The sequence below is a fragment of the Epinephelus lanceolatus genome, chromosome 4, assembly GCF_041903045.1.
Source record: "Epinephelus lanceolatus isolate andai-2023 chromosome 4, ASM4190304v1, whole genome shotgun sequence".
Lineage (NCBI taxonomy): Eukaryota > Metazoa > Chordata > Actinopteri > Perciformes > Serranidae > Epinephelus > Epinephelus lanceolatus.
In genome coordinates this window covers 3,809,868-3,837,852 of record NC_135737.1, presented here as the reverse complement: position 1 = coordinate 3,837,852, position 27,985 = coordinate 3,809,868, and the positions used below count along the sequence as shown (strand labels likewise).

Genomic DNA, 27,985 nt, shown 5'->3' with positions numbered 1-27,985 from the left:
TTTTACCATCATGGAGCTCGTTGATAGCAGCCATGTCATAAATTACAATAACCTTGGGATCTTGTTAATTATATACCACTGTTAAGACATATAAAACTCATAAATCACTTATGTATAAAATGAAAAACACATTCATAGTTACCGAATTTTAAAGTCAAATCTCCATTTACCAGATTAAATACAAATATTACAGATAATATAACTATGATAATGATGTGAAACAATAAAAACTTCAATAGCAGCTTAAGATGTAAAAGAAATGAAAAGGACGGGCTACACGAATGAGTAATGATATGGACCGGTAAATCTCAGGACTTCACTATAAGTCAGGAGTTCATCTTGGGACAGGACAGGGTTTAACTTGGGCCATCAGTTTGTGCTCCTCTGCCTCACTGCAGGAATCTCTGAAAGAAACATGACCACCAAATGAATAAGTGTAAAGAGACAAATTCAAAGTGTTTGAAATACAGGGATAACTAACTGTTTACAGAATCACAAGTGTGGATGTCAACAAACATGTTGGGGTGGACCAAAACAAAAGGGCCATTTAGCAGAGGAGAGTAAAGCATGCTGGGTAATTAAAGGGGGGTGGATAAGGGGGCATTATGCTGGTAGATTTCCTGGACAACACTGCACATTGTCTGCTGGAGACAAAGCCATTGTTGTATGGGGGTACAGGCCTGTAGGACTGTGGGTATGTGTGGGGGAGTGCTCATATCTGGTTATCTTGGGAAACATATTTGTCATTATTTAAAAGGCTGTAAATTACACCCCAGAGTTTAAAAAATCTCTCTTTAAAAGTTAATCATTGTTTTTCAGTTGTTAGATAAAGCATGACTGTTGCATAAATCATTAAGGCTTCTTGCTATTAAGGTGAAAATAGTCCCATCAGTCATTCTAAAGTCATGCCAGCACTGATTATCACTGTATACAGTCTTCAGTGTTAACCTTAGGTCAGACAATGAGACAACAAAGTACGTGTATTTTTTAAAAAAGAAAAAAAGCACTTACAGGAAAACAACATTTTATTCTGTAAGACAAGTCAGTGGTGACATGGTTGTTGGGCAATTTTTTAAAAGGGGTTGTGTGGAGTACTTATCCATATTCAGTGTATTACACACAGTAGATGTCAGTCGGTGCACCTCCAGTTTGGAGTAGCAGGCTTATGTCTGACTGGGTAGCTAAGCAATCCACTGCTGTGGAGGGGTCAGCAACAAATCCCATTTTAGCCACCTAAAAAAAGTGAGTTTAAGTGTATGCTATATTAAGAATATGTTCACAGCTTTACCTTGCCATCAAACAGTGACTTCCAGTGGGAAAATGGAATTGTTATATCGCTCTCTTCAGAGCCAAGCTCCATTGAGAAAAACAGTGATTAAACATTGATGAACACAGGAACTGCTGGTCTACCACTGCCTTTAACAGTTAGTTTGTAAAGTAAGTAACTAATCAATGCAGTGGTACACCAGGTTAGCAAGCTAAAATTACAGTTTTTTGTCAATTAAGTTTGGTGTTTTTGACAAGAGAATAGAGGGGAACTGAAACTATTAATGGTTTCACTGTCTGACAGAAGTGGTTAAGCCTTACAAAGTGTACATGATATTGATTTTTTTGAAGTGTGACTTGTTTTTTACTGGCTAAATTACGTTTTGTTACTGACCCCTCCACAGCAGTACATTGCTAAGCTTCAGTGTTGGACTCCAGCCTGCTTCTCCAAACTGGAGGCGTACTGACTTACATCTACTGTATATAATACACCGTCTATGGATATGTACCTCAGACCCAAAAAATCCGGACTTTCCCTTTAAGGCCTAAGGCAGGGGTGGGCAATCATTTTCTACAGAGGGCAACATCAGAAATCTGTTATGGTTTAAGGGGCAGACAAACATAGCAGATGTGTTTTATGTGCACTATCACAGTAAATATTGGGTTCTACATAAAGCACTCATTTCTGGTTTATAACAATTCAAACAAAATGAAACATAGTTTCCAGCCTACAGTACTAATTAAAGAAATAATGTTACAAATATAACAAACAAAAAACAAAAGAGGCAGCCTAGCCCATACATACTAAGTTTTCAGGGATAAAATTACCCCTCCTGTTATACTGGACTTTGAAAACTATGGAAAATCTTTTTCTCATTTGAATGAATACATTTTTGATCAAACCCATTCAGGCATCTTTATAAAAAGTGCAGATTACATCTCTAGGCTGTAGGTGGAATTACCCAAATGCATTTTACTTACTGGGCTTACACAAGTGTACAAGTCAACACACAGGCTTTCTGCGACACAACAACCTATCTTAGAGGGAGGAATAAAACCTCTGACGGGCTTGGAGAAGGGCACTAAAACAAGGTGTCATTTCTGGTGTATGCAGAGCACAGCTGACACATGTTCATCTGTGAGAAAGGATCTGTATCTCCATTTGTTTGTTCATCATTTCAATAAAGCACATGGCTTCACCACCTCAGTGGAGAAATATTTAGAAGCTTATACCTTGTTAAATATCATTAAGCATTAACCTTTCTCTTTTTGCCACTTTTTTTTAAAGTGCAGAATGCTTGCATCCTAGCTGGGGGGGTTGTGTGAACGTCAGAGTGGCAGAGGTGGCCTGCATTCAGCTATGTATTGAGACAGCAAACACAGATGTTTCATACACCTCTGAAGCAAAATAAACGTATAGGATTAATTAATTTGAAGGAAGGTTAACAGCATTTCTAATTGATTTTTTAGAATCAGAATCACCTTTACTGGCAACACGTGCAACTTGTGTGCAAAGTGTGCATACACAATGAGGATCCAGTTAAATAAAGCAGGATCCTGGTCTTGAATCTGGACTGGACCCAGCACTGGAACTTAAATGACTGAACATACACAAACAATGGTAGAACACTGCAGATGTGGAACCAGGTTCAGCACACACAAGAACACTGCAGCTAATCCCTCCTGAAGGACATCAGTTTTTATGTTAAGGCTGGTGATTTCTTAGGGTCAACAAATGGCATGAAATTAACCATTAACCAAAACCTGCGATGACTTGATGTTACTAACAATTATTGTTTTGTATCTAAAACCTGATGTATCTTACAGGGACAGTTCGGATTTTTTGTAGTGGGGTTGTATGAGATACTTATCCATAGTCAGTGTATTACAATACAGTAGATGTCAGTCAGCCTGCCACCAGTTTGGAGAAGCCAGATGGGTCAGACATGGAAGCTAAGAAATGCACTGCTGTGGATAGGGTCAGCAACAAAATGTATTTTAGCCACATGAAAAAGTTCCACCTAAAGAAATCAATATCACTTTAAGCATATCCTATATTGAGAGTATTTTCACAGCTTCAACTTAATGTCAGACAGAGCAGAACCTGGAGACCAAAGAAGTTAGTGTGCCACACACAAAGTTTGCAACTAACTTTCCAGCAACAAGGAGAACCAAGCTGACTTAGCACCCCAACATCTAACTCTGCAAAGACCCCAAGCTACCGGCTTCCTCAGATCTGCACCTTCGGAACAAGGACACAGCAAAGACCGCTTCTGGGACCACAGCTCTCTCCAGCCTTCCACTTCCTGCTAACAAAAGCAGCACACCACAGAACAACTCTTTCCATCCATCCAAGGATTGGTAACGTAACAAGTGGGCATAGTGTTGTAAATTATAATAGTAGGCCTCACAGGGGAACACCATAAATGTTGGGAACAATACTGGGCATCATACGGAGGCACCAAAAATGTAGGGAATCTACTGCTGATACTGTAAAAGAGGGGATACTATTTGTTGTGATCTAGGCACCAGTGCTATGTTTTACACAGTGGCACCATTTGTTGGGACTTAAGCCTTAACACAGGCATGACCTCGTAATAGATCTCTTGGCTATCTGAAATAATTAATAATTACTGATAATAATCATTAATTATATTAAATAATGTGACTTAATTTACATTAAATCACATCGTGGGGCACCATTCTCGAAAAGGAAAAAATGATAGCCAGTGAAAGATATCAGTCTCTTAAAGTTCACTAAACTATCAATTTGGAATTTTGATCAATAATTAAATTAACAACAATAACCAAATTTAATAGTAAAGCCTGAAGGATTTCGGAGTTCTTGACAAAGCAGAAGTTGACTATTCATTCACTCTTGTGCAACATTAAACAGACAGCAGGTATGATTTCAAAAAATTATATTTATTCATAAAGGAAGCAAAGCAAAACAAACTCACTAATTCTAACTAACTAACTAACTATATACAAGCTTGGTGTGTGTGTGTGTGTGTGTGTGCATGCGTGCGTGCGTGCGTGTGTGTGCAAGAGAGAGAGGGAGAAAGACAAAGGCGGGTGTGGTAATCAAAGGGCCGTTTGGCCTACAAAACAAAGTGGCTGACAACAGAGAACTACAAGATATCCGAATCAAAGCTGGCTTCAGGTTGGGGGAGGGTTTGTCTGACCGTGTGATCAGGACAAAGACAAAGGAAAAGAAGCAAGACTTTGAGTTGCCTCTCTGGGTGTTGCTCTGTTGAAAGCAAATTTGTTACTGAGTCTATGTGAATGTGATATGTGTTGCAAACTGTCTGGATTAGTGCAGAGGATGTTTAGTTGCGTGCAAGACTCTGTCTGAGAACAGCATTAGCAAACTAACATCACGTAACTTTGGCGAAGCCAACTAACCAATAACCTAACTGCAAACAATCAATAAACAGAGAACTACTTATACACTGAACGCAACTCACTGGACTTGCATAAATGTCTCACTACTCTGTCTCTAATCTCCATGTAATTAAACCAAATCGGTTTTCAAGAAAACTTCTTAGGAAGCTACAGACGCGTAAAACATAACAGTGCCGATATCAAAAGAAAACCTTTTATTCCTCTTTTGACTGGTGTGGTATATTTTAGTTCTTTTACCTGCACCACAAATGCGGCCAAGCCAGTTAACGTGGCCAGCAGTGCCATGCGCCGCAGCCTGCACACATTGACCTGCTTGAGCAGAATGAATCGAGTCCAGCCCAGCTTTTTGGCTGTGTGAGGGGGATAACGTATGTTGTTGACTCCTTCCATCTTCAGCTGCTTGATCAGACAGCTGCGCAGGTGGCTAAGCTGGTCAAAGCTGTGCCGGCCGTGGTAACAGCCCATACCACTGTTACCTGAGAAGATGTGTGAGAATAAGTCAGTTATAAATGTGTGTTTATTCCTCCACATCTAAAAGAGGCTAAATAGCTGCAGGTTGATTTACTTGTTATGCACTTACCAACTCCTCCAAAGGGCAGAGCACTTACAGTAAAGTGTACCAGACAGTCATTAGCCAGCAGAGCTCCACTGGATGTCTCAGCTATCATCCTTTTGATCAGCTGTTTATCAGACAGGAACAGTCAGGGCAAGTCAATCAGACAAGAGCAATCTTAACAACATCAAAACCATTCAAAAATCACGGCGACAACTAGAATTACTGCCTTGCCATGTTTTTTGCCTCCACAAACCAGTCAAGTTGGTCAAAGGCTTTCTGCCAGAAAGGGGTCTCTTGGTTAAGGTTAGAAAACAATCATAGTTTGGGTTAAAATTAATGGATTTCTTTCAATATCTGACCAAATGTCGCCCCTGTTCTCGAGAAATGACATTGAGCAGAACATTATGACATCACAGTGAAGCTGACCTTTGAACTTTTAGATAAAAAAACATTTCATTACTTCATCATTTTATCCTATTAGACATGTCTTGTTAATCATGTCATAAGTAGTGTGTGAATTTTTGAGTTATGGCCAAAAATGTTTTGTGAGGTCACAGTGACCTTGAACTTTGACCACCAAATTCTAATTAGTTCATTCTTAAGTTCAAGTGGACATTTGTGTGTCAAATATGAGAAAAAATCCTTAAGGCCTTCTTGAGATACAGTGTTCACAAGAATGCGACAGATGAGGTCACAGTGACATTGGCCTTTGACTTCTGACCATCAAAATCTTATCACTTAATCGATGAGTCCAAGTGGATGTTTGTGCCAAATATAATGAAATTCCCTCATGGTGTTCTTGAGATATTGTATTCACAAGAATGGGACGGACAGGCAGCAGATGCACAGCCCGAAGACATAATGTCTCCAGCAACAGCTGCATAAAAACATCTAAATATTAACATCTGAAAATAAACATGTTTACTGGTGATGTGTTTACCTTGTTGTCATGGGAGAAGATATATATAACCAGAGGTTTTTCTCTCTCATTAATAAACTGAATGGCCTCGTCTACACCGTTCACTGTGATGATGGGTAGCAGTGGCCCAAAGATCTCCTCCTTCATCACTTTGGATTTTCCTGTCACGTCCTTTAGCACAGTGGGGGCTGCAAGGAGACAGGAAGGAGAGGTTCACTCTAAGATGTATTGCTACTGCGTTTTGCACGGTGGACAAACAAGATACAAGTGGTGTAGTGTAATATGGCTTCCAGCTGTAAGTATCCTGGCAAGAAATAAAATATTGGTATGTTCTTTACATATTACATATATAGCAGAACCACTAGTACTTTTATTTTGAAGCACCCAGCTTGTCTAGGCCAGAAGTGTGGATGTTTTTATTGTGAACTCTAAGCTTCCAGTCAACGGTTAGCTGTTGGCCCTTAGCACAAAGTTAAACTGTTGCTGCTGCTCCTTTAAATGTGAGAATTTATTCACTTTGAGCTGGACAAAAACTAACAGCTCTCTAGTTCATGTATTAATAGTATTTGCAAGTCACACTGATTTTCTATGGTCGCAAAATGTGACAACATAGTCGTGGTCTGGAGCCCTGCAGATACAAAAACACACATTTCTGCTCACACTATCGTTAAACTCATTGTTTTAAACTGCTACCGTGGTGCTACTACACGTGATAATTTATTCACTGTGAGCTGGGAACAAATTAACAGCTTTCCAGTCCATATATTAATAATATTTCCTAGTTGCAGTGGTGCTCCATAGTTGAAAAATGGCACTAAATAGTGACGATAGTGGTCTATAGCCCTGCAGATGAGAAACATGTTTCACCTGCTCACAGTGTCACTCAGGAGAAAGTGGTCTGGATGGGCGGAGGAGTGTGTGTGAAGTATCATGTTTGTGAGCCTTTATTTTTGTGTGTGTGCGTGTCTGTGAGATGGAGAGAGCTATAGGAGAGGGTGAAAGAACCAAAACGCCAAAGACAGTCTCATGCAGGTGGCTGACAGTTTATACTCGATGTTCACAATGTTGCATAGGCTACAACCCACAAGGAACAGGCAGCAGTACATCGAGCATATTCAATATTTCACCCGCCCTTACAATAAGGGCTACCACCAATAAAATATCAATTATTCAGCTGGCCTGAACTAACTCTATCTCAATTAATTCAGTTTACACAACTTCAGATGCTTGCTTCACATACAGTACAAATTCAAACATATCATGTACCTATGTAGCACTGGGATTCATCACTGTCTCCACCAACAGCAACTGTGCTCCCCTCCGTAAGAGCCATGATCCTCTTAAAGTGCCGCTGGTTAATAATGCGTCCGTAATCCTCAAAGGTTTCAGGATTATCCGTGTAAAACTCCTGTGATATGTGAAATAAAAGAGAAATGATGTTCATATAACTTAGAATCTCACTGTTAAAGACAATTTATAGATGATAAGGGGAAAGCAATATGAACAATAGTTCCTCTATATCAAGTTATGGTTTCTACTGTTTAATATGGGATATGGATACACTGTTTTCCTATTCTTAGTATGTAAACCAGATTGTGCTCTTGGTATTGCACCACTACAAACGGGCTCTGATAAACTAAAGCCCACAGAGATGGTGCTACAGAGCCGCTACAAAATCCCCTCTTTATGCCACCTTTGCATTTTTACAAAGGACCAAACAGCGGTAGCATCAAGGGCTCCAGCTCCATTGTGTGATTTTAGACAGCATGCAGGCATCATGGAAGCTTAAGAGGCATAAAAGGCGTGACATGTAACACAACAACGTCGGCTTCAATATATGTGTCAGCATAACATGACAGTAACTACACTATCATTTACGACCCTTGTTATATGGCAGCTGAGCTCGTCCTCTGCTCGGAGGGTGGGGAGCTCCTGGACCTCATTGTCTTCCCAATTTGTGGACAGTTATGGGTGCTGTTCCTATTCTTGAGTTAGCTGCTAATTGCTACCTCCTACATTTTAATTCTCCCACGGTGGGTTACACACAACACATTGCCAAAACATCACAGCCTTCACTCGTGATCTCACAAATGTATGACAGAATACTGGGTGTATGGTCATTTCCATGCAAAGCTCGTCTTTTATCATTGTGGATGTGAGCGGAGGGTACGATCAAATCTCACATAAGGTCCTGGCTCGTGTTCGCAAGTTTGAGAGAGTGTGGACTTGCGGTGCATAAGTAAATCTGGATGAGCTGGAGGTTTGTTATTAGACCATTCTCTGACTGGTATCTTAGTATTTACAGCCACATATTAATCACTAAAAAAACGTATGGCCACCATATGGACTCACGCTCTCTATCACAGCTGGCATTTGCATGGCTCTGTGGGGCTGACTGCGGGCTGACTGAAGGATAAACACTGCTTGTGCTCGGTTTTATCTGAAACTTTTCTTTTTTCATAAACACTGACAAACCAAAGCATGTTTATATAATTTATCATTAAAACATCCTTAAAAAGAAAGCAATAAACCACATAACAGTGTAATTATTTAAATACTAGTAGCCTATGGGTTATTACATTTTTAATGGTGTCCAGCCCCTACACAGGTGGTGTGACTATGTCTCCTCTGCCACCTGTTATGTCCAAAACAGAAGCAGACCCCATACACGCAGCCACGTGCTCCTTGGTCCCGGTCAATTATAAGCTTTTATATGAATATTAGGGTATAACAATACCAATATTATATGATGTACAGGCTAATATTATAAATACATGTATACTATAGGTTGGTACATATCATGGATGTATAAATTCAATATTCCAAGCTCAAGTTCGATTGTCCACTACAACACCATTGACCTCAACAGTGATTTCATTTATACTGCGTTTTTCTGACTTCCTTTGATGTCAGTTTTCAGGCTGCAAAGTCTTATGGCTGCTGTGAAACTACGGCTATTTAGGGCAACAAAAAGTTTATTTTGGATGCCTCGATACAATGGAAAACTAAGAAAGCATGGCAGAGGAGATAACCACACACCAATGCAACTGGGCTGGACAGCCACAAACAAGGTTCACAGGCTGAGATCAATGCAAAATGTCAAATTATCTAAGACATCCATGCACAAAAAAGAAGGGTGCTCAAAGTGCAAAAAATAATTTAAAAAAAGTGAATAAATAGTTTCTGTTTTCAGGCTGCCAAATAGAACCAGTTGTTTAAATTGGATCTGGGACATCAGAGAAGTTTCTCTTCTTGGCAATATTTTTATTTTATCATCACTGACATTTTCAGCACTGTAATGCGTCTTTAAGTGTCCTGAAAAGCGCTATATAAATCTGATGCATTATTATTATTATTAGTAGTAGTAGTAGTAGTAGTACGCCTCTCCATGTCGTAAACTCTATGGGTAAGGCCTCTAAACCCAGAATATATCGGGGCGGGATATTTACATGACGACTGTATTCAGCAATCACATTTATGAACATCCAATCATTCCTACACTGTGATTGGCGAGATAAGACCAACCTTGATGCACTTCTTGATCTCTTCTACCACTTGGCTCTGGATGGATGATTCACACAGGATAAAGTCTGGAGCAATGCATGTCTGACCACAGTTGACAAACTTTCCCCACGTGATGCGACTGTATTGGGAGAAAAAAATAATGCAAAAGCGACAAACCTTGAAGAAACACTTTTACGTTATGGTAGCTCCCCAACTGCTGTATGTTTGGTGGTTATTTGAGCTTCAATTAAGTTCTTGCAATGACAACATTTTTGTGTTATGTTTTACAGTCCACACTAACCGACATGCAACAGCTATGTCACAGTTTTTGTCAATGTAGCAGGGGCTCTTTCCTCCCAGCTCCAGGGTGACTGGGGTGAGATGGCGAGCTGCAGCCGCCATCACCAATTTACCCACTGTGCTGTTTCCTGTGTAGAAAATGTGGTCAAATCTCTGCTTCAGCAACTCCTGGGTCTCTGACACTCCACCTGTCACCACTGGGTACAGATCCTACGGAATGTATAAGGACTTATTAAAATACATGTACATTTAGACAACATGTAGATGAAGGAGAAAGAGTTAACATATTATAATTGAACAAAGAAAGCTCACTTTGTCCAGATAGTGAGGGAGAAGTTCATCCATGACCTTGGCAGAGTGAGAGCTGACCTCAGACGGCTTTATTACTGCTGCATTACCTGAAAGATGAAAAAGAGACACCGTGGCAGGATATGTAATGAAAAAGAAAAAGGTCTTCTGCCAATGAAAGGAAAGCCCAGTCACAATAGGGAAGCAAGTGACACTCACCCACACTTCTCACAGTAAACCCTGTAATGCATGTTTTGATAAAGTTCATCACTTATTAGAGAGCTAATTCTGCTGCCTGTCTTATAATAACCAGCAGTGCACAAGCACTGAATGACAAGAGGTTAAGTTGGGACTCCTATTTAATTCCGCTTTGCTCACATACTGTAGTGTTTTGCTGGATATTCTTTTTTTTTTTTTTCTTCTTCTTTTTTTTTCTACTTGTCTGCATTGGTCTTCATAGCTTAGCGCCACAAAAGGGTGTAAGCTTCTTGTGAAGACTGATGCACTGTTAATCTTGCAGTCAAGTATTTTATACCCTTAATGCATGGTTGTGACCGTCACTCACCCTCCCTGGAAACTAGCCTAACAGCCTTTATTGAAAAAACTTCCTAATATGAGCCAGAGAGGGCCGTGTTACACCAAAGTGTGTCAAGGGATTCTGGATGTCACTAACTCGGCTTCTTCTCCGGAGCCTTTGTGCTCCACTGTCTCTCAGATTAACTCATATCGCAGCGGTGCCTGGACAGCGTGACGTGTGTGGTTGTGCTGCTGCCGTGGTCCTGCCAGATGCCTCCTGCTGCTGCTGCCATCATTAGTCATTAGTCATACTTCTACTGTTATTATACACATATGACTATTGTCACACATGTATACTGCCAGATATTAATACATACTTTCAACATATTGTACCACAGTAGCCAGAACTATAACTATAATATTATTACTTTCAATAATGTTGTTGTAAGCTACTGTTATTACCTGCATCTCTCTCTCTGTCTCATTGTGTCATACGGATTACTGTTAATTTATTATGCTGATCTGTTCTGTACGACATCTATTGCACGTCTGTCCGTCCCGGAAGAGGGATCCCTCCTCAGTTGCTCTTCCTGAGGTTTCTACCGTTTTTTTTCCCCGTTAAAGGGTTTTTTTTTTGGGGGGGAGTTTTTCCTTATCCGCTGCGAGGGTCATAAGGACAGAGGGATGTCGTATGCTGTAAAGCCCTGTGAGGCAAATTGTGATTTGTGATATTGGGCTTTATAAATAAAATTGATTGATTGATTGAAGGGGAAAGTAAGGAAACAAGCAAGGGGGAGGGGGCAAGTGCTTAAGTCCTGAGTTATATAGTGACAGTGCATGCGGAGAAGAAGGAGGAAAAACAAACAAACAAATAAACAAACAAACAAACAAACAAAAAAAACCCGGGAGAAACAGGCAGTGTAGCTGACGTATTGTGGCCTTGAGGTGGTTGTGCTCCATGCAGATTATCAAAAATAAACATATACATGTCTACTATACTGTACTGAAAAACAAAAACAAAAGAGAAGTCTATACTGAACACCAAAAATGTGAGAGTCTTGGTGGAGGGTGCTGGCTGTGTTCTGTTTTGCCTCCGTGTCTCCGTGAAAAATAAATTGAATAGAACATGTAAACAGCAGTCAGGAAAAATCGGATATAGGCAACAAATCAGAATTAGGCATCAAGACATGCTAGTGTAAAGGCAGCCTAAATGTCTCGTGGCTGCATTGCATTCTGGTCTCTCGAATGTTCTGTCAGTGTGGAAATTAACATGTGTGCTTCCTCCGTGATGTATTCGTCCCTGTATTATTGTTGAATGCAAATTGTTAAAGGGATAGTTCAGGGTTTTTTTTGAGTGGGGTTGTATAGGGTACTTATCCATAGAGATTGTATATTACACACAGTAGAGGTCAGTCAGCATGCCCCCAGTTCAGAGAAGCAGGCTGGAGTCTAACCTAATCAATGTACTGCTGTGGAGGGGTCAGCAACAAAACCTACTTTCGCCATCTAAAAAAAAAGTCCCACCTAAAAAAAAATCATTATCATTGTAAGTGTACGCTATATTGTGAATATTTTCACTGCTTTACCTTAATGTCAGACAGTCATTTTCAACAGGAAAATGAATCTGCTACATGTATATTACTCTCTTCAGAACCAGACTCCATTGAGAAAAACAGTGATTTAACATTGCTGAACACAGGAACTGCTGGTCTACCACTGCCTTGATCAGTTATTCTGTTTGTGTTATTGTGTGACTTTGGCATTTAAAAGGGTTAGTTCAGTTTCCCTAAAGTCACACAATAACACACACTAACTGGTGGATTGAAACAGTAGTAGTCCGGCAGCTGTTATGTTCTGTGTGCTAAAATTACTGTTTTTGTCAGTGGAGTCAGATGGCTTTTAACAAGAGCATGGATGGGGAACTGAATCCAAAGATGGCTATCCCGTCAGAACAAGCTGTCTAATCATCAGTCAGAGACCCCTCAGTCAACTGAGATTGCTTCAAGTCTAACAGTTTTTTAATTCTTTGCAAGTCAGTGTGCTGTGCGGTGTACTTCTGGGGATGTTTTGGTTCCCAGATTTTACTATGGAGTGAGCCTTCATGCTACTCTTTAGTACAGACAGCTGCGGACTGGATGCAGTGGCACAGAGAAATAGAAGAAACTTTGCACCACAAGGTTTCGAGATAACATTATCATCTCTCTTCTGATTAGAAGTGGTGAATTTACAGCTTACAGATACTTAATACGAAACGTCTCTGGCTTTAGTTTGATATATAGTGATGGCAAAAATATTGATGCACATTTCCGATCCAACGTTAGTGCAGTCAGCTTGTTGACTATATTACTTGGATGCCACTGTCACACTGAACATCCAACTGAGCCCTGTTTAGACTTTAAAACCTTATATGAAAAAAAAATGCATCATTGAGTGTTAATATTAAACAGCCAAATTTGATCTGAGCGCATGTAGCATCTGTGGCCTATCATATGCTATGCACCTTTAAAAACACCAGTAACCCTATCTACAAAAACATGTGGATGTATATGGGTATATTTAGTACCAGCAGCAATCGCTCCAACAAGTGGCTGGAGGGTAACAGCCCAGGGGTAGTTCCAGGCCCCGATGATGAGCACCACTCCCAAAGGCTCCGGCTGCACATAAACCTCATCTGCTATGGTGAGGAGGTTCTTCTCTACTGGCCGAGGAGCTGCCCACTCTGCCAGTTTCTGTATAGCCAGGTTGATCTCTCCCTCCAGTCCCAGCGTCTCAAACAGCTCCGTCCCATGTTCACTCTGAAAGCAGGAGGGGCAGAAACCAGTGCTCATCCCCAATTGGTTTGTTTATTCATTTGTTAATTCACCTTTTTTTTTTTAATTTGTTAGGCAGAAACAAATTACCGTTACCGGAAATGTTTAGCCTCAAAGTCTAATAATCATCTGCAGCTAGACTGTTAGATCATCTAAAGAAAGCAAACTAATAGTAACATTGTGTTGAGTACCATTTAGTTCATCCACTCAAGCTTTAATTTTCAGTATCACTTTATGTGATATCACCTAGGGCTGGGCAATAAACTGCATATACATATAGTATATGATATATATTAATTTGTTGGAGATAAAAATAATTAGGCTTAATTCAAATTAGACAGACAGGCACTGCTGTCAATACTGCAGTGACTTAAATGTTTTTAATTGCCTTTTTTTTTAATGCACAAATTTAATTCAACCGTTGTCACTGTTCTCAAATTTCCTTAACTTGCTACATCCCATATGGTAACAGCTAGCTAGCAAAAATTAGCAAAAGGTGATAATAAGTTGTGTGCTCTGCTTTAGGCTGCTATCAGCATTTTTTTATAGCATCACCTGCTATAAAAAAAAAATGTAAATTCAGGAATACATAACGCCCTTTGGTTCACACAGTGCAGTGGTGTTGACAGTAATATGGGCTGCACATGTGACGGGAGAATGCACTGTGCATGCAGATGGTTGTAATTTTACTAATTTCCTATTTAATGTGATGCCAGCAAATAATCTGTACATGTGACGGAAGAGTGTGCTGCTAAATGCAGTGCAGTGTTACAATTCAATTGAATGGGTATACTTTTAACCAAAACATGCCAGTAGATCTAATAATGCCTTTTTAAGTTCACTCTTAAAATGTGTGCTTTTTAAATTGAAATTGTGAAAAAAAAAAAAAAAAAATCAAAAATTCAAATAACTGAGTTTAACTTCCATTGGAAATTTTCCAACTTTTTGCAACCCTCAACTTGGCTGCGCACTTCATTGTTGTCTGAAGATTTACTACGCAAGCGACACAAGTGTTTGTTTTGGGGAATGAAGGGAATATCATAGCCTCCAAATGTTTCAGAAAAACATTTGTATATTTTGGTTCAAAACATGGATGCTGAGATAATTGACTCTACTCGTTAGAAAAACAATTTTTAAGGTAAAGCTGAAAAATACTGAGATGCTTTTCATTTTACACTTTGTTGTCCAACTCTACTGAAACTGATTGAATATACGCTTTCCTGTATTTTAAAAGTGTACATTACTCTTTAAAGGCAAAGAGCATCATGGAATGATTTCATAACATAAGTGCCAATTTCAACAGATGTCCTGTTTTTCTAATGACCTTAAAAGTAAGCGCTGCAATTTTTTTATAGTGATAATAATCTGGGCAGTGAATGTTTGCTCTGCTGGCATAATGTCTGCTATATAGTCTTGTCAGTACTGACCCCATGCTCCCTAGGAAGTAGGGGTGGGGGAAAGATCGATTCTTTGATATATCGCGATGCAGACGTGGATGACTCGGCATCAATTCACAAATGTCAATAATCTATTGTGTCAATGTTGGTTTATAACATGATGTTGACGGAACAAACGAGGCGGAACTTAACTGTGACGTCAGTGTAGCACCCGTAGAGTCTACGGCACGGATGAGCTAAAGTTAACTTGTACTATTTCATCTTCACAAAAGACAGCGGTTGCAAGCTTGTTTTAATTTAATGTCTAAATAATTACATTTGCGAGGCAAACATGAAGTCCTCCTCCCTGCTCCTGACAGTTTTTCACCTTTTGAGCTCTTTTAAGGTCTAAGATACTTTGTGAATAACTTTTATCTTTACAAGGACCTAGTCTTAACTTTAAGGGGAAATTCTGAGAAAATGTCACAGTTCTAAGAATTTTCTTAGAATTTCGTCACTAGGAGCAACTCTTAGCACTAGGCAGCTTCATGAATACGGCCCCTGATTATCAGAATGTACATAACATAGCTTAAGAAACGCCACACAGCTTGGTAAACACTTTTCATGTTGACGTGATTGTGCTTTGAAGTTGTTACAGTTCATCCAGGCTGTGAGTTTGTTATATCACAGAATAGTTGATTGCCCAAAGGATGGCCAGTGTGGCGTGTTGCTTTAAATGTTGCTAGCATTATCTCCTTTCCTCTCATAAAAGATGGTCCCGTGTATCCTATTATAAGGTATTATAAAGGAGACACTGAAGCACTTTTCCTTAATATTAAGGGAATTTGAACAGCTCTTATCACGGCAGACACTCTGATACTTCCAGGTCATTTTACTCAGTCAGTAACCTTCCTAAGCAAAAAGGACTTTTCTACTGATACACTGATACAGCACTTCTACACTGCCATCATTGAGTCCATCCTCATCTCCTCCGTCACCACCTGGTACGCTGCTGCCACAGCCAAGGACAAGGGCAGACTGCAGTGCATCATCTGCTCTGCTGAGAAGGTGATTGGCTGCAATCTGCCGTCCCTACAGGACCTGTAGACCTCCAGGACCCTAAAGCAAGCAGAAAAGATTGCTGCTGACCCCTCCCACCATGAACACAAACTCTTCCCTCAGGGAGTTGCTGTCCATCAAGACCAAAACCTCCTGCCACAAAAACATTTTTCCCTCACTGCAGTGGGCCTCATCAACAGGATTCGGGACCCCCACTAATATGGACTCTTATGCATTACATTATTACACATCTTGGACTGCTATCTTTGCACACTGCACATATCCGCTCTACTGTGCATTTTTTGCACATCCTCGGATTAATATTTTTGCACATTTTGCACAACTGTACAGGTTTTTTTATTAAATGCCTGAAACAACTATATTGCACATATCTTATGATCTTATATTTTTGCAATTTTATTGTAATTTTTCTGTTCTAAATTCAAATTCATAAGTGTTGCAGAACTTTACCTTATTTCCATTCCTCTTAATGTGATTACTGAGTTAAATGTATGCACCAAAAACCAAAGCAAACTCCATGGAAGTGAAAACCTACTTGGCGAAAAATCCTTTTCTGACTCTGATTCACTGGAACCCTGTAAAGTTCAAACCCACCTTGCCGAGGTCCTTTTTGACAGCATCTGCGATGTCCTTCCTCCTCTCAGTGATGAAGCGGTGCAGGCTCTTCAGCTGCTGGACTCTGAACTCAAGAGGTTTGGTCTTCCCAGTCTGGAAGGACTTCCTGGCCAACTGTACAGCCAGCTGTTCTCGGGACATCCTAAACTTAAAATGAATATACAGTATGAGGGCCTGGCGTCACCATTTGGAGTCCCTTGACCTTGCTTGATTTAACAAAATTCTCATTACCGGATTCGCCATACCTTTCGTCAATTCTTCCTGTAAGTCCAGACGGGCTTTGCATTGGTTGATAATGACAGTAATAGCACAGCAAACTGTTGTTACACAGCAAGCTATAACAAATATACCAACAAACACAGACGATCAATACCTGTGTAAGTAATACCTGAAGACCAGTTATTGCAAATTAAAGTTTTACCATTTCACGCCAGTCGCACGATTTAGCCACTTTTACTGTGACGTTAAACTGCTGACATCAGTTAGCCAGAGATATTGGATAAAGCGAGATACCCCACTCAGCTCACTTCCTGATTCAGTGACGTCAGCGCCACGCCCCCGTAGGAGACTTGCGGCAGCTCTGAATGTATTGTCATCAATGAGGAAAATGAGGGAGAACAGGCTCTGATCGGAGGGAGAGCTAACCACGCCCACTTAGGAGACAGGAAGAGTAACCGTTTTCTTAACATTGGATAAGCCTACGGTGGGGTATCTCCTTTATCCAATATCTCTGAGTTAGCTAACTGGTTCTTCTTCTTCGCTAACTGGTTCTTCTTCTTCTTCTTCCTCCGCCTCCTCCTCCTCTTCTTCTACTTTTTAGTGGTGGTTGGCAAACCAGCTTTTGGGTGCATTATCGGCACCTACTGGACTGGAGAATGGTGCATCGGCGGGAAAATGAAATAAAACAAAAACAAGTCAACGAATAAATACTAAATTAAAATCTCTCCATAACTCGTAAGTGGCTGAAGCCCAAGGCCTTTTGTGCTTTACTTTTGCAACATTTTAAAAAAACAACAACTCTGCTAATAGCTCATAGTATATACAAAAAATATGTAACTTTATAAAATCTCAGTAAGACCTGCATGCATTTGTCAGAATGTGTGGCTGAGTTTGATTGTGAATCGGCTTTTGAAGAGGACATATTATGTTTTTTTCCCTTTTCCTTCATGTTTTATAGCTGTAGGCCTCAGCTAACTGGCTAACCAATGTTATTGTTTTGAAATGCTTTTGCTACACGGTAAGTTAAACTGCCAGTTGGGAGGCCTCAGTGAGATGAATTTAACGATTACATTGTGGAGAATCTAACAGAGCTAACAATGTGTAGCATGTCCATAATGACAAAAGTTTCAACATTATTATGTATGATGCCCGATCCAAGCAGCTAACTCATTCGCTCAAACAGTTAGCTGACAACACAACAGCAGTCAAACCTGGGGTCGAATTAAGACCTGCATTTATTTGTCAAAAAGTGTGGCTGCACTCAGAGTTTGATTGGGATTGGGAATCAAACTCTGGGAAATTATGGTAGATGTACAAGGTGTTTTTTACTTGGAGCTCTGTTACATGAAGGCCATTCACAATATCGTTACCAACATTGTAGTAATTTAATTTATATACTTTATTAATCCCCCTGAGGGAAAATTCTATTTTTTCACTCTTTTGTTATTAACACACAGGTCCAAAAGACACACACATGCACAAACAGGACCTATACATGCACAAAGTGGAGAGATGTCAGGGTGAGGGGGCTGCCTTGGTCAGGCGCCCCGAGCGGTTGGGGCGACAATATTTTTTGTATATAACACTTTGAGCTATTAGCAGAGTTTAAAAAAAAAATATTGGAAAAGTAAAGCAAAAATATAGGGTGATATCAGCTAAATTGGGCCACTTTTTGGTTAATCACTTGGGAAACTAAGAAAAAACAATGTATGACATTTGATTGTGTTCCTATGATTAATAATGACTGTTTTCAATATTTTTGTGTTGAATTTATGTAATAAAATATAATTGTTAAGATCCTACAGCTGTTGAAACATCAGCTGTCCCCCATTTTTGAGATGCGCAGTGTTCAGGTAAAATGGGCCACCTGATCAGCTAAAATGGGCCACTCAAACTGCAAAGTGAAACAGTCATTTTTCATAATATAATCAAATTATCCTGTATTCGTCTAAGGCTCCCCTCATCCTCTCCTCTACCCGCTGGTTGTACTTGCCACTTCCCTCATAGAAATCCTTTCTTTTTCCTCTCTCTTCCTTTCTCCTTCTCTCCTTTCCTCTCTCTTCCCTTCTCCTCATCTAATTTCCTCTCTCTTCCTTTCTCCTCCTCTCCTTTCCTCTCTCTTCCTTTCTCCTCATTTCCTTTCCTCTCTCTTCCTTTCTCCTCCTCTCCTTTCCTCTCTCTTCCTTTCTCCTCATTTCCTTTCCTCTCTCTTCCTTTCTCCTCCTCTCCATTCCTCTCTCTTCCTTTCTCCTCATTTCCTTTCCTCTCTCTTCCTTTCTCCTCATCTAATTTCCTCTCTCTTCCTTTCTCCTCCTCTCCTTTCCTCTCTCTTCCTTTCTCCTCATTTCCTTTCCTCTCTCTTCCTTTCTCCTCATTTCCTTTCCTCTCTCTTCCTTTCTCCTCCTCTCCTTTCCTCTCTCTTCCTTTCTCCTCACCTAATTTCCTCTCTCTTCCCTTCTCCTCGTCTAATTTCCTCTCTCTTCCTTTCTCCTCCTCTCCTTTCCTCTCTCTTCCTTTCTCCTCCTCTCCTTTCCTCTCTCTTCCTTTCTCCTCATTTCCTTTCCTCTCTCTTCCTTTCTCCTCATCTAATTTCCTCTCTCTTCCTTTCTCCTCCTCTCCATTCCTCTCTCTTCCTTTCTCCTCATTTCCTTTCCTCTCTCTTCCTTTCTCCTCATCTAATTTCCTCTCTCTTCCTTTCTCCTCCTCCCCTTTCCTCTCTCTTCCTTTCTCCTCATTTCCTTTCCTCTCTCTTCCTTTCTCCTCATTTCCTTTCCTCTCTCTTCCTTTCTCCTCATCTAATTTCCTCTCTTCCTTTCTCCTCCTCCCCTTTCCTCTCTCTTCCCTTCTCCTCCTCTCCTTTCCTCTCTCTTCCTTTCTCCTCATCTAATTTCCTCTCTCTTCCTTTCTCCTCATGTCCTTTCCTCTCTCTTCCTTCTTGTTTGCCATACTGTAATTATAGTTTCATGTTACTTTACTTAACCATCTTCCACTATCACTTCTAGGCTACAGTACATCAGCCTCTTTCACCTTTCCCTTTCTCGTGTGTGTGTGTATGTGTGTGTGTGTGTGTGTGTGTGTGTGACTGAGCGCTAGCTAGTGAGAGCTAGCTCACGATGCGCCCTGGACCAGAGCTAACACACACATACATAATTACAAAGGAAAATGTGAAGAGGCCTGTAATATAAAATAATACACTAATATATTTATATATTAATACTTTTTAATAAGAGGAACCATTAAAATATTTGCTAAAACTCAACTCAGAATGTGGCTCATTTTAGCTGAAATGTGTGGCCCAATTTACCTGAACACATTAAGGTAAATTGGGCCACTAACAAAAAATGCTTTTTCATCAAAAATAATTTTATTTAGCAAAACATTAGCATTATATCTGATGGAGGCCATCAGGACATGTATTATACATCATTATTTATATATGTACATTTGAATGTACATTGAATTATCAACCTTATCATTGACAGTTAAGATTTGGTATGTCAGGGCACTCACCATGCAGTTCTCTGGAGCAGTCTCAGTATGAGGCTTTGCCCCACCCACCATAGCAACCATAGACCAATCAAATCAATTGTTACGTGTCAAGTACTGTTGCGGCAACAGTTTCAAATCATTGGCTGTTAACTTTTAAAGAGCTGAGACGCTCCAACCTTAAATGGCCTTAATTTAATGGCTTAAATTTACCTGATGGCCCAATTTAGCTGATATCACCCTATTCTTTTAGTTCTGGCTGTAAAAACACAAGGAAATCAATATTTAAAGTGATAGTTCGGGTTTTTGGACATGAAGTTGTGTGAAACGCTGACCATCTGTAGCTCTGATGTGACGGTGTCACTACTGTCAACGAGCCTCCTGCTCTGAGAAATCGCCCATAGCTTACCGGAGAAAAAGTAGTTCTGAAGATATAAGGGGGACACGTAACCAAAAGGTTTTAAGCTACAAAAAAGTATGCATGTGTTTTGTTAGACTATTTCAATCATTTTAAAACATCCCCGCATTACGTCAGACCTTGCTATCAATTGGGACTATTTTCTGGCCAGTATCACTCCGCCGTGCAGGCCCGCAAGACAGCACGCCGACAGAAATCAATATGACAGTTTATCACCACGCCATGCAGGTGCGCAGGATAGCAACGGCTAATGCAAACTTCATCGGCTGTTTCCAACAGAGAACCAGTAGGCTATTATTAGTGAGGAAAAAGATGTACTAGCCCTATATATACCTACTACTACAGCGCGAGTTACGGGTTACATCTGTAACAGGAAACCGATGGAATTGGGAGCCGGCGATGTTTTTATTCCCACAGCTGGGGAAATCATGAGTTTGCACCATTTTGGTATTCCTCTGTTTACCTACAGCAGCTGACGAGGGTGTGTCGTGAGCCTGAGCCGGTGTTCGCGCTGTAGTAGTAGGTATATATATATATAGGACCCCTTTAAAAAAAGAAAAGAAAGCAACAACAACAGACAATGAAAAGATTGTTCAAAAAGGAGTGGAAAGAAGTCGAAATTTCACCCCACCCCTTCATAAGAAAGAAACTGATAATTTTGGGACACTTAATAGCACCATTAATTAGTGCCAACATTTTTTTTTTGTTGGAGGAAATGATCCCTGTTAAAGATAATGGACCTAACTGACAGCTTTGCTGCTGGAAATGTGGAAAGTAGCCTATCATGTCTACACTTCATGGTGTTTGAGGGATTTTCCTTTTTGTTTTTTAAAGAGGGAGACTAGGTATATTTTTGCGCAGCTGTTAATTTCTAACACAGCTCAATATCAGGATGATTTTATTCAGACTATCAATTTGGTGTTGATATGATTTAATTGTGGCGTCAGCTTTAAGCTTTATTGTAGCATATATAACGTTATGACAAAGAAGACCAATTTATCAGACGCAATGATGTTAGACGATAATTGTAGGCTAATACACGCAATTCATCTGCGCAGCATTGATTTCATGGGATTCATGGGTGTGGTCAGTGTCAGATGTACAGGTACAGGTAGCTACTGTAGCTACTTGAACCAGTGATGAGTAATTTAACCTAGACATAATTTTATTTGCTACCTTGTTTTGTCTTGATTTTTCCCTCTCTCCTCCTCTATTTCTTCTTTCCTTACCCGTTTTTTTTCTTCTCTATTATGTGATTTCATTAATGTTTTGACAGGGGAATTTCTTTGATAAGCTTTTAGTGGCTTCTAACCTCTCCGGCACTTTTCTTTTAATCTTGTAAATTTTATACTGTCTGTTTTTAACATTATGTGCAAATAAACTAATCTAAACTAAAACTAAACATTATTCATCCCATTATGCGTTGCCACGCATGTTTCCTCCTCCTGCAGCTGCCACGCTGTTGGCCTTTTCTGTAATGTTGCTTTTCTCCTCCTCATATTTTAGTAGAATTAATCTCTGATCCTCATGAGAAATACTTTTTTTTCCCCCTCACATACGGCGCTCAGTGACGCTCAGTGACGCTGCGCTTCTCTCATGATTGTGATTGGTCCGTTGCGTGCGCGTTCACGGCTCTTGATAAAGCAACCCTGGGTTGAGTTACCGAGTGGATATCCAGCGTCGTGATACCGATTATCCCGATTGCCATTGTTAGGGTTAGTCAACCCAGGATAGGTCTGAGTAACCCAGGAAAGGTTTATCTCGCTTCATGATACAGGCCCCTGCTCGACAAATAAATGCGGAAACAAAAGACAATAAAACTAACCTAACTCCTAACTGAAAAACTAAACAACTAAAATGGCTTCTCCCTCCTACTTCTGGTGCTGCTACTGGATTAAACAAATAATTTACAATATTTACAAATGTTAAGTCTTTAAGTCTATACAAGAATTAACGGATAGCTTCTACACAAAGATGCTCTATTCACAGAATGCTATTGCAACACACAAAAGATCACTAGCACAAAATACTTAACACACAGGCTGCTGACAAGTTGGGAATGGGAGAGTGAAAGTGAGGAAGGCTGGCATCAGGTGGAGTTTCTAAACTCAGCAGCCAGCCAATCAGCCTGCAGCAACCTGGTCACATGGTTAATCACACACCTGCAGCTCATTTCACACACACACACACACACACACACACACACACACACACACAGATTGCCACTGTAGAGGAGGGGAGGAGAAGAGAGAGCTGTCAGTACACAGAAAATACAAAGAACACAAACATAAATGCCCAGTCATAACACAGCACAGAAGATCTATCAGCAAAGTTTTGAGGCAGACACCCAAGATTAGTGTTATCAACTCAGTATCTGACCAAATGCCTCCCCTTCTGTTCCCGAGATATGATGTTGAATAATGGCCAGAAAAGAGTTTTTGCAGAATATTTAAATGTCACACCTTTGACCTTTTGTATATAAAATTTCATCATTTAATAATTATACCCTATTAGACATTTGTGTGAAATACTGTCATTATTAACCAAGAATCTTAAGTTATGGCCAAAAGCATGTTTTGTGAGGTCACAGTGACCTTGACCTTTGACCACCAAACTGATCAGTTCATTCTTAAGTTCAAGTGGACGTTTGCACCAAATTTGGGGAAACTCCCTCAAGGCCTTGTTGAGATAATATGTTTAAAAGAATGAGACGGATGCATGGTCACAGTGATCTTGACCTCTGACCACAAAAATCACATCACTTTGTTTTTGAGTCCAAGTGGATGTTTTTGCCAAATTTCAAGAAATTCCCTCAAGATATTTGTGAGATATCGCGTTTATGCGAATGACACAGATGCAAAGTCACAGCGATCTTAACCTTTGACCTTGGACCACCAAAATCTAATCACTTCCTTGTTCAGTCTGGAGCAGACGTTTGCGCCGAATTTGAAGAAATTCCCTCGAGGTGTTCGAGATATTGCGTTCACAATAAAACACATTTGACCACCAAATCTGATTAGCTCATTGTTGAGTCCAAGTGGATGTTAGTGCCAAATTTGAAGATATTCCCTCAGGGTGTTCTTCAGATATCACCTTCAGAAGAATGGGAATGATGGACGGACAGACAGCTGGGCAACCTGAAAACATTATGCTTTCAGCCACAGCTATCACCAGCATGGAGGCATTAAAAAAATGACAAAAGAAAATACAACAACAAATTTCATTTTTGTTTGTTTTTATTAACAAAGACAGACACCCTTGTTGAGGGGCACAAGTATAACATTGACATTTCTCTTTGAAAAAGTGGTGCTTGGAAAGGATTGCATTTTCTGGGTCATGAGTCTGACAGCAGATTTTTTCAGAATGCATTCAGATCAAGCTGGGGAGGCGCAAAACAACGGTACATACATTCAAGATTCTAGAGGTTCTACGGGGTAAAAATGCAGACTTTGTACCCATGCTTCATCTAAACACAGTCCATGGACAAAATAGTTGAGAGCAAAACTCAGGTGGGTTTCCATCAGCTTTATTTGTCACTCTGCACTCTGGTAATGGTAAAAGGCTTGTGTGGTTCAGAGTGCTCATGACAAGGACGAGAGAAACAGAAACCCAATATGTTTAAAAAACAAAACAAAAAAACAATACATTACAGAAACAGGCCCAGAGACCACTGGGTGCCTGTGAATGCATTTATACACATTTTTACACAGAAAAATAATGTATTCACACCTGTACAGAGGAGTACGCCTTTGTGTGCTTTCACAAGAAGGCATCTCCTTTTCCAACGTTAACTGTATACTACTGGCCGTAATGCACACCTGGCAAGTGCATGTGTGTTTATATACACTCATACATACAGTACATACACTGTTGGGAGCACAGCAGACGATTGAGGGGAGGCAGAAGGGACAGAGTGGATGTTGGGCAGTGCAGATTGTGACAAATCAAAACATTTTGGAAAACAAGTATGAAATCTAAAGACATCACACTCATTTCAGAATATTTCATAAGACCCACTGAAGAAATATGAGTCTTGGTCCTAATAATGAACAATCCTGGTAGAAAGAGTTCTCTGGAAAGTTTTGGAGCTGCCACAAGTTTTGCTTTATTCTTTGGCACACCCCTGTTGTGCCAAAAGAGGTTTCTTTATCAAACCCTTGGCATACATGAATAAAATGTATCAAATTCAACTATGTACATATAAAGATTTGTGCTCTTTCACTGACAAGCAGGCCATCTGATGCTAGCATCAATGCCCTCAAAACTCAAACTGTGATCTCACATGCACGCACCTCCCTCCCAAAAAGAGGGGAAAGGAATCATCACATGCACCACATACAAATATATACAAGTTTGCAAACATCAAGTTTTGTTAAAAAATGAGCTACAGATGCTGACAGAACATAAAAAGCTGTAGTATTATAGTAAAATGAAACTTATTATGGTAACTTGTCAAGTAATATGACCATCAGGGTTTAAAGTGGTAAAAATAATAAAAGGTAATCAAAGCTCCTCAGCCCTGTATGTATACGTCATTTATCAAACTACAGTATTTTAAAGAATGATGTTGGTTTGAATAGTAAAGAACAGGGAAACCTTAAAATGCTGCATTCAAATTGTAGCCCACTTTTCCTTATGTCAGACATATTTACTGTATCTGGAGTTAAAGGGATATTTTAACTGATTTAGCATTACTCTTCCATTAAGTTGGAGAACAACTAATATGGGTCAAGATCCCTAAGTATCCTATATATCCTATAATGCAACCCAATACCATCTGCCATTAGACCCTCCTTGCTTGGTAATGCCTCCATTTCCAACTCCACACCACCAGTTTACAACACTTTATACTTTTACATTATCTGTTAAAAAAGCTGGAGTCTCCAGGCCCAGTAAAGATAACTCTCATGACATCATCTAGGTCAAAATCTCAGGAAAACCCACTTAAAATAGTGTATTGATGTCTTCCCCATTGCCAGTAGAACAGTGTTGTGTACACTGCTCTGCTGCAGACAAGTATGCCTTTCTGCGTGTTTTTCTTTTAGTTTGTTTGTCACTGGTGTGTCACGTCTGATGTTACAGCTGGCCAGAAGACAGGTTAATAAACAGCAGAAAGCAGCATGGAGGCCTGTGAAACTGATACGGTGGTTACTTCTTTTCCTACTTATTCAGTCTCTCTTTCAAACTCAGTGCAGACTCACTTGTTGTAGCGCTGCTTGGGCAGAAATGGATGGTATTTTGTAGTTGTGCGTCAGTGCATCTCGCTGGTAAAGGTAGCTAAAATTAGTGTGTTCACCTGGGTGTTGCATTTCCATTACTGCCAATTGGAGCCACAGTCATTTGACGTGGGTATGAATGCCGATTGTAACCTTTCCCATCACATATATAAGCCAGGTGTAAGCAGGTGTTTTGGGGGTTTTGTTCAGTGGGAAACGGGCAATTTTTTTTACAATTCACAGGCTGAAGAGTGCTTCTTGTGACAAATTAACTGATTTTTGTGTGTAAAATTGGTGACATGCCTATTTATATATAGGAATTTAAATCAGCTAACAACACAAACTAGGCCCCAAAAACCTGAGCTGCAGCCAATAGGTCTTGGCCAACAGCACTGTTTTCCACCCAAGTTTCCCTGGTGGGAAATGTATGCATTCTGTAGATGAGTTTATTGTGCATACAGAGCAGATCAGTTTTAACGGTGGGAGCGGGAGTGATCAGAAAACCCCTCCCCTGCCTTCACATTTTTATCTTCAGAACTTGTACAGATAAACATCTCATCCTCTCAATCTACAATAAAGTGCTTGAGCTAACACAAGAAACATAAAAACAAAGCAGTTACAAAACTACGTGTTCCACTGCTTACATGTCTAATTTCTGTAACAAGAGTTTGTTTCATGTAAAAATCCATGTTGGTGAATCTGTTACAGTGATCGGCCATAAGCCTTTTGCTAATTCTTCCATTTCCTTCCACACCAATACTTGAGGTTCAAGATAGGCAGGAAAATCAAACATCCATGTTCTTCTGAACCAATAAATAACAACAACTCAAACATAGAGTAAATTACCACTGATATTACAGAATAAGCAGAATTAAAAAAAAAAATAAAACATGAAGTGCTTCATGAGGAGTCTCTTGAAGCCCACAACACTGTCTCATAGTCCTGTCCATCCTCTTTCTCTTCTGGTAAAAAACAACTGATATCCTTAAAGATGGACTTTAGTTTTTATTAATGTTGATCAAATGGTTTTCCTCCATCATAGCATAAGAAAAAAAAATGCACTTGAAAGTGCATGCATTATGTTCACATCCGGTTTCAGCCTTTTGTTTCTGCATCCATTGTCATCTTTGGTTGTAAATTTGTGCATCAGTTGCTTGTCACAGTTCAGTCCATGATGCACTGGTATGATGATAAATACAGATGAAACCTATCAAGGTGCTGAAAAGTGCTTCAACTGCTACAGGAGAGAACAGCAGCTTTATGTGAATGCAAGTCAATAGTTTTAGGATGTGGTCCCTGTGTGTGTGCATGTGCGTTTGTGTGAGGGCTACTACTCGTAGAGTGTGACAGTGCAGTAGCAGAGGGCTGAGATCCTGCGGTCCACGCTGGCTTTGTCTGCAGGGAGAGTAAACAAAACAGCAACATATAAATAGAAGTCATTTAAGCAAACACTTAAATAAGTAAAATCAGTGAAGGCAGACTAAAAGGCTGCTAGATCTGCAGATTCAGCAAACTCTATTAACTGCACAGTTTTTGACCTTTGACCAGCAAAATCTATTCAGCTTTTTGTTGAGTCCAAGGGAATGTCTGTGCCAAATTTGAAGAAATTCCGTCAAGGTGTTTTTGAGGTATCACTTTTAAAAGGACGCGACAGATGCAAGGTCACGGTGACCTTGACCTTTGACCACCAAAATCCAAATCAGTTCATTGTTGATTGAAAGTGTGCAATTTGTGCCAAATCTGAACAAAATTACTTTCTTGAGATTTTGCATTCACAAGGATGGGATGGATGGACAGACTGATGCACGCACGAACAGACGTACGGACAACCCGAAAACATAATGCCTCCGGCCACAGCTATCGCTGGCACAGAGGCATAAAACATAAATGTAGCAGTGTCAGTGGTGGTGTTAGAGGACCGCAAAATGCCAAAATATTACTACAGCTGTTAATACTGGGTCATCTCAAAGCTGTACCATGACAGACATATGAGTGAATAGTTTGACTTTAA

The 27,985-nt window shown here is 40.0% G+C and overlaps 2 protein-coding genes across 10 annotated transcripts in view; both read right to left on the bottom strand.

Annotated features, from left to right (window-relative positions):
* Positions 1-114: 114 nt before the first annotated feature.
* aldh3a2a (aldehyde dehydrogenase 3 family, member A2a) lies at positions 115-17,436 on the bottom strand. 8 transcript variants are annotated; one of them, XM_078166865.1, is made up of 11 exons: positions 16,881-17,436; positions 16,615-16,777; positions 13,318-13,549; positions 10,263-10,348; positions 9,952-10,160; positions 9,672-9,789; positions 7,413-7,554; positions 6,168-6,334; positions 5,252-5,351; positions 4,909-5,147; positions 115-404 (listed from the first exon to the last, which is right to left on the bottom strand). In XM_078166865.1, the coding sequence occupies exons 1-11, from the start codon at positions 16,919-16,921 to the stop codon at positions 390-392; spliced, it is 1,512 nt and encodes a 503-aa protein (XP_078022991.1). In that variant the 5' UTR covers positions 16,922-17,436; the 3' UTR covers positions 115-389. The 8 variants fall into 8 exon arrangements, with proteins under 8 accessions (XP_078022991.1, XP_078022988.1, XP_033486174.2 ...); XM_078166862.1 differs by lacking the exon at positions 115-404 and having other exon boundaries at positions 4,171-5,147; positions 16,615-16,782; positions 16,867-16,970; positions 17,057-17,436; XM_033630283.2 differs by lacking the exon at positions 115-404 and having other exon boundaries at positions 4,171-5,147; positions 16,615-16,782; positions 16,881-16,970; positions 17,057-17,435.
* A 6,540-nt stretch (positions 17,437-23,976) lies between these two features.
* ulk2 (unc-51 like autophagy activating kinase 2) overlaps positions 23,977-27,985 on the bottom strand; it is a 114,680-nt gene continuing 110,671 nt past the window's right edge. For both annotated transcript variants that reach the window (XM_078166867.1, XM_078166868.1), the window contains one exon: positions 23,977-27,369. In XM_078166867.1, the coding sequence (XP_078022993.1) occupies positions 27,305-27,369 (65 nt within the window). In that variant the 3' untranslated portion in view covers positions 23,977-27,304. The remainder of the gene's footprint in view (positions 27,370-27,985) is intronic.

Coding starts and splice junctions, on each gene's coding strand:
- aldh3a2a (XM_033630280.2), bottom strand. CDS start 16,921: ATGCAAAGCCCGTCTGGACTTACAGGAAGAATTGACGAAAG. Junction 13,550..16,614: donor TCAAAAAGGACCTCGGCAAG/GTGGGTTTGAAC, acceptor TCCTGCTTTCAG/AGTGAACATGGGACGGAGCT. Junction 5,148..5,251: donor TCTGCCCTTTGGAGGAGTTG/GTAAGTGCATAA, acceptor ACATCTTCTCAG/GTAACAGTGGTATGGGCTGT.